Consider the following 7,253-nt stretch of genomic DNA (forward strand, 5'->3'; position numbering starts at 1 on the left):
TAAATATTGCAAAAAGTTTTAGGGTTGCTTTCACTAATTTTGAAACAAGGCGTACATGTTTTTTTTTTAATAAAAAGAGTTAAAGCAGGTTTGTATGGTAATTATTCCCTGAAATTTGAATTTAAATGCTACCATAATTTAGCTCAGCCATAAACCAGTCACGACAAAATCATTCAGCGGAGTACCATAAAGGTTTCTGTCTTCGCTTATGTCAACCGTTGACTTTAAAATGTCTGTTGAAAATTTTACGAAAAAGAACACACGACACAATTTTATAAAATATATTTCATCTGTTATCAAATAATGTTCGCTCACAATTTGCCTTTCTACCAATCGAACGTCGTTTTTCCTCCTCATTTTGCTACACTTTTCATTTACAAAACTGTTTCATGCTGAACAACTGAAAAAGGGAGCACTCTCTCTCTCTCTATCTCTCCCCGTCCCTAACTATTTACACTAACTACCGATGATTCTTCCTTTTATGGATACAAATGTTCTACTTCCCAGCGCACGCAACTCTCTTTCCGAAATGGCCAGCGTGCAATCGTAGCGCGATAGCGTAAGACGTGCTGAATAAAGTAGCTCTAATTACAAGTACGAGTTGGGTATACACCACTTCAGAACGGAAAGGAAGATTTCGTGGTTTAAAACGGTTTTAACTAACACAAACGGTAAACAGTCGCCCGGTCGATGCCCTCAAATACGCGCGAGGAGTAACCCGACGGTGTTTTTCTTTTTATTTACAGCGGCACAAAACATCGTGCCGGCGTGGTTTTATGGTATTTCTATCTACACATCGCGTCATCTACCAACTCCTATCACCATTCACTCTTGCGTTGTTCCCTGGAGAGCACATTTCGCTTCTCGTGGTTGCTCGTGGGATTTCTGTTGTTGCAAAACTACTTGAGGATTGGTTTGCCGGTTTATCAAAACGGACTCTTCATGGAACTTTCCACTGGAATCCACTTTACGTTTGGCAGTTTGTGTAGCAGAAAATCTGATCTAGCGAAACGGATGGACACCGCGGCAACTAACTCCCCCTACCCCCTCCCTCTTCCCTCATTCCCACGGCTGCTTACACCTTGTTGACGTTGTTACCCATCTGCTGCCCATCGTTGCCGGCTCCTCCGGGTCCGTTGTTGGTCGAATGGTTGTCGCCCTCCGAGTCCTTCATCGAGCCGCCATCCTCCGAGTCGTGGCCGACCAGGGCGCGGTACTTCTTCGAGATCGCCTCCCAGTCTGCAACGTTCTCGATTCGGGTCGTATTGACAGTGGTGAAACTGACTTGCGAGCCAAGTGGAGACAGATGCATAACGGAAAGCGCGGTCGAGTCTGCTGGGCGGGCGGGTGGGTTGTAGAGAGGGAAGAGATGAAATGTAAGTAGTGCGCCTGAGCAGCGGATCGATCGCCAGATCCTTCGCTGAACCGAGACGGAAGGATCTGCCAGCAAATGTATTTCATCGGTGCTTTCAACGTATTTCATTCCACTCTGTCAACGGTTACCCAACTTTACTGGTCAACTTCTAGTTCTAGTCCCTACATACAAGACTGTTTTACTTCAATTTTCTACTCGAAGATGAATGAAGAGCGTGTATTGAAACGTCTTCCAATTAATGATTCAAGTTTTACTTCTTGAACACATTACTCATACCATGAACACAATTTTATATGACGTTGAAAACCAATTCGTTTCAAATAAGGAAATATAATCAATCAGATGAATAATTCTTCAAACACTCTAAATACAATCTAAAAACTTGTAAGACACTCAAAAAAGAGTTACCCACAACATTACAGACTAGTACTTACTACCGCAGATACAGCTGTTTTAAATGTTCTTAAGATTATACGGGATGAACAACTTGTATGAAATAATATGCGTCGGAGCTCGCACGAATGCCGTACCAATCGCTAAATATTTCAACCCCCTTCGATGCTTTTCTTCTCTTCCAAAACATAATAAAAAGTGTGTTCTGGATGAGAAGTCTACTAGGGCACTCATGGTACGACATTCGTGCACGAACGGCAGTACGAAGCAATAGATGTAAATGCGAGGATATGATCTACGTCAAAGAGAAAACCAGACAAGCGCATGCTGTCGCTACTGTGCACACCTTTAGGAGCCACCTGACCTTTCTTCACTTTCGACAACCACTTGGCACCGGCTTTGGTGCGCGGACTCTGCTGTCCACGGTGAAGACTCATCATCTGCACCAGCGACGGTCGCTTCTTCTTCACTATGCGGGCCTGTTGAGGATAGAGAAGTTAAGGATTTGATGGCGTGATCGTGGTTTCTTAGCTTTGCATTGTTGCTGCGCACAAAATCTTGACTTTGTTTGTTTTCTTTTTCGTGTGTTGGTGGGTTTTTGTCACCTATGGACCTATTCACGGCATGTACGAAATGTGGCTACAAAAAAGACAAGTACCGTCCGAAGATCGTCAGCTCAGTATAAGGCTTTGCCTATGATATGAACATGAAGGAGCTGAAAATCTTAAACAGGGTAAGTTCTTTTTTCTAGCCTCAACGTGTTCTTAAATCAATGTAGGATAAACTTATTAGTGAAGCACGAGTTTTTACAGCTATATGTGTGTATAATTAATTTTGCTTTTTAGTTGATGAAATCATATCCCTTAATATTTTGAGGTTAAAGTATCATTGGTTAATTTACAATATGTAACAAGGAACTTTTAAGGTGACGGGTTCCTATTGAGATGTACTTTACCTTCCATGAGCCACAACAAAACCAATGATAATGGATGGTCGTGAGACGATTGGTTAACTTGATAATGGATCTACAATACCTATTTTCTTCTTCAGACGAGGAAAACAGGTGTGTTTGTCTGTGAAACTTTACCTCGAAGGTCCAACACCAGCCACACCCAGACGACTGAGGGCGCACTTACCCGCACTTTCTCCACTATCCACACGAACCAGGTCGTGACGAGGTTCATCGGCGACGGTGCCGTCGATGTACGGTGCATGTTTCGGATCAGCTTGGACAAGCCGTACTTCCACTCGATATCGGATTGCGCCTAGGGAAGTGTTGTTAGAGAGTGTTTGGTTTTTGGTTATGGTTTGATTGTTGTGGAAGCAAAAAGTTGTGTTTAGGGGAAAAAGAAATAAGAACATGTTAGTAACTTCGTAGGGGAAATTTTATATTTGAAACAAAATATATACTGTATAGTGGGACGTGAGAAGTGTATACGGTGCTGAACACGGTTCGGAGGTAAAACCATAATGAAGAGAAAAATTTAAGAAAACTTATTAAAATGTCCAACTCAATCTCGTTCCAAGGAATATTTATGCGAAAAACGAATGTCGATTGTGATGGGAGAGAAACTCATACCAGTTTCAAACTACGAGTTCGATTTCAAAATAGATAAAAAAGTAAAAAGAAGTAAAGGAAAAGCGCTGTAAAGCACATCCTGGCTAGAACAGACTTCTGGAAGCTTAATTGTAAGAGATAAAACGATGGAAGCTGAATGGAATATATGAAAAACAAATGAACACGCATAGAAAATGAAAGGGGTTTTTATTTGGTCAATATTCACGCACACCCTCCGGGGCACAATGACGAATTGAAACGGTTCCCTAACGAGACGAACAAATATTGATAAGAAACCGTAAACAAAAATGTTGAAGAAAGACAAACCCTGACTACTTCCGTTTCAATTCATCAATGAGCCCCCCCTTGCGAGGTGATGGAGTATGAGGGGGTCTAGGTCACTAATTGAGACTGTAAGTTCTGATCTCCTCTTTCCATGCACTGCGCAACTTTCAGAGCGTGTGCGCCCTTACCAGAATAAACTACAAACGGAAATGTTCAAAACCGGGGAGATAGAGTGGGACTTATGAATGGGAGAAGGAAGATCAAATACATTGGAACGGGTTATGTTTTTGAAAGTGTGCGAATCATATATTACTGATAACAACAATATGCTTTCGAAAAGGTCGAAATCTCGACTGCTCCAATGTATTTTCTCGAGGATCTACTTTTTGCGTTCAACGGATATAAGTAGGAAAAACAGTGTGTCCGAGTGAACGTGTACGTTGCAGAGGGTAAAAAACTATACTAAAACGGTGGATCAGTGGTTGCCAATTGGTACGAAATACGGATCAAAAATACGGTGTTGGGAAGGAGTAGAAAAGAGAGGTGGGAGTAACACTTTGAACATTTAATTGACAATGATACCTGAATTCTCTGATACGTATCAGACATCATAGCAATGAGCAGATTGATAAGTACAACAACAGATACCAACATGTAAATGCCAAATACAATTTTGAACAAGTACTCAGTCCAATAGGGTTGCGTTCGTGTTGTACCCGATGCCATTTTATCAATTTGTGTTTGATCGGTGGTGGTTTGACCAAATACAGCGAAAAAGAGCAGCTCGAATGACAGTATGGGATTCATGCGCACTGTTGGTGTAGAATTGTATTTTTAGAGGGAACGGTTTTTTTTTATTTTTTTAGTAATTTCCCCAAAAAGGATCGTTATTCCAATGTGTCGCGACGTGTCGGTATGCTCGTGGATACGCCGGTCGTTCCCAAAAGCACATTTGCGAAACACGAGTTGTTGTGAGTGTTGTGTAGAATTTGGGATTTTTGTCTCATGCGAATCAAGTTTATAATTCGTTAATTTTAAAATTCGTAGGACACCGTTCGAGGAAGAGAGAAAGAGAAGAGAGAGAGAGAGAGAAAGAGAAAGAAAAAAGAGAAGAAAAGAGACAGCACTTTAGCACACATACAAACTAACCTGGATGCGTTGATAGGTATCCGACATCATTGCGATAAGAAGATTAATGAGCACTACTACGGAGACTAACATATAAATGCCAAATACTATCTTGAACAAGTTTTCCGTCCACTCGGGACGGGACGAGCGCTGCGAGTTGATGTCATCCGGCGACGTCTGGCCGAACACGGCGAAGAACAGGCGCTCGAAGGCGATGATCGGTGTCATCGGAACTGGAAGCCGGTCGAAAAGGAGGAGATGGCAGTGGGAGGGATAGGGGATGGGAGTAGAAGAGAGAGATAGAGAGAGAGAGAAAGTGAAGAAAGAGAGATAGAGGTGTGGAGGGTAGAGCGATAGTGGCGTCCTCGGCCGTTCCTGAGCGGTCTTCCTGACCTGGCGAGTCGTGGAATGTCCTTCCATGCCTCGGTGGGTTGGTTGGCTGCTAGGGGGGCAGATACGGTTCTGCCCCGAAGGGGTCCACTGAAGTATGTTCCAATCCGTTCAGTTGTGCAGATAGTTTCGCTCGGCGACAGAGTGCTTTGGATGTGCGCTGGACATTCTATGGCATGCTGGTGCAATTGTGCAGAGTTAAAATTGAGCTTGAAACAGTACAAAGTAAAGCTGCAAACATTCAAAGGTAGTATTATAGAATAAAACACACAAAAAATGACAGACGCGTGAAGCAACTATCGATCAGCCAGAAAGCGAAGACCTGCAACAATACCATGCACAAGCAAAACATGCTAACAACACATACAAAAATTCGAGTATTAATCAGGTAAGGCAAAACTTTTTATAAAAATGAAAAGTAAACTTATAACAAAAAGAAAATGTGGTGAAAAAGGGAATAGAATGGAGACTAACAGAAGAAAGGAGAGAAAAGCAGCTGAGCAGCCAGGCGATTCGCGCATTCCGAAACAAGAACAGGACAGCCGGGATAGAGAGCGAGAGAGCGCAAATTTTGATTTCGAGCAAATTCGGGACGGGAAGACGGAAAAGATGCATTCCGTGCATGCGTTCGGTGTATACACAGGATTTTAAATATTTTTCTTAACTTCCGTTAGCAGCCGCTTGCACACAACCATAACATTACCGACTCCAGGCCACTCGGGCAACAACAGCATGCGTTCAAACAGTGTGTTTCATGTAAGAACAAAAAGGTATAACACAGTATCAGCACGAATATGTAGATTCCATTAACAGGTAAGGGTAAATTTGACAGGCGGACATATAAACATTCAACTTCAATCAAAAACAGCCCAACGGAACAACACAACAACAGCAACAACAATTCATTCGATAGCGGACACAAGGGTTTGAGATAACTTAAAGAGACAAACGGAAATCCGGAAGCACAACATCCGGCAAGCACGACGGAGCACAATCGCCGCTCACTCCATTACACATTCCAGAACATTCTAGGGAGAGGCATTAAACATAAAAAATAGATCAGGACGAAGCACATACAACAAGGCTCTCAAACCGACCACGATGCAACGGTCGATGGGAGTAGCAGAACAGAGGCAACAGGCAAACACAACACAAAGTCAGCAAAAAGGGGGGGTGCAATGAAAAATGCCCAGATGGAACTGTGGAAGGTATCAACTCCATCGCACACAAAAAAAGTACACAAACACCAACGAGGGGCGACACAAGAAAGCCTCAACGACATGAAGCAAGGAAACGTCCACTCGAGCGTTGCAGAATTTTGATTTTTGTTCAACTTCTAACGTCGAACACGAGTAAATGTATCCGGTCAGTCTGCCTTGGTGTCGGTCTCTGCTGTAGGTCAATATACAAAAATATCCATTTTGTTTGCTAGCGATCGTGTTCGGTGATCGGTCCAAAGAGTTGGAGGATCCTCATCTCATGCACTCTTCAGCCACAGCTAAGCTTCGGCTTAAGAATTTAGGGTTTGGTTTAGTTTCTAGTAGTAAGCCAGGACGTTGGCGTCTCAGAGAGCGTATGCCTAGTTACGACCATATCGGTAACAACGACCCAACTTACTGTCGGCTTTGTGCTTTCGACGGTAGTCATTGATTTGCTCTTTTGCGACCGCGACACGCTTGACGCGCTCGACTTCGGTATTGGCGATATCGCCGCCATCTGCTGCTGCGATAGGACACAGTTCGAGAGTAGATAGAGAGAGAGAGAGAAAGAGAGATAAGAAAGAAAGAAAAAGAGAAAGATAGAAAGAGAGATATAGAGTGAGAGAGGTTGTAAGAGGTAGGCTAGTAAAATACTTAGGAGACTTACAAAACGTACGACATTTGATTAACAAACAAATAAATCAAAATTCTGGCAGCCAGATTAAATAAAAGAAAATTGTTTATCGAATATTATTTGAACTAATTAAATTAATTGCAAGCTAATTCATGTTATTGTGAATAACTTCTTAAATCAATAGAACAACCAAAGAATCATATGTTTTAAAAAACTACAAAATTTGATTACAAAAATGATGAGATCTATAAATCATTTGAGAAAACAAACCGATTGGTTTATTCCAGTGGA

General features: G+C 42.2%; 1 protein-coding gene across 2 annotated transcripts in view; it reads right to left on the minus strand.

Annotated features, from left to right (window-relative positions):
* Window positions 1-1,075: 1,075 nt before the first annotated feature.
* The window catches only part of LOC131262860 (serine/threonine-protein phosphatase 6 regulatory ankyrin repeat subunit B), a 34,504-nt gene continuing 28,326 nt past the window's right edge, over window positions 1,076-7,253 (minus strand). Inside the window, exons 13-17 of one of the 2 annotated variants that reach the window (XM_058264944.1) lie at window positions 6,747-6,851; window positions 4,761-4,972; window positions 2,905-3,033; window positions 2,115-2,247; window positions 1,076-1,332 (exon numbers count right to left, since the gene is read on the minus strand). In XM_058264944.1, the coding sequence (XP_058120927.1) occupies window positions 1,076-1,332; window positions 2,115-2,247; window positions 2,905-3,033; window positions 4,761-4,972; window positions 6,747-6,851 (836 nt within the window). Of the gene's footprint in view, window positions 1,333-2,114; window positions 2,248-2,904; window positions 3,034-4,193; window positions 4,424-4,760; window positions 4,973-6,746; window positions 6,852-7,253 lie in introns of both variants that reach the window. The other variant, XM_058264945.1, reaches the window with a different exon arrangement.

The sequence above is a fragment of the Anopheles coustani genome, chromosome 2 (assembly GCF_943734705.1).
Source record: "Anopheles coustani chromosome 2, idAnoCousDA_361_x.2, whole genome shotgun sequence".
NCBI lineage: Eukaryota > Metazoa > Arthropoda > Insecta > Diptera > Culicidae > Anopheles > Anopheles coustani.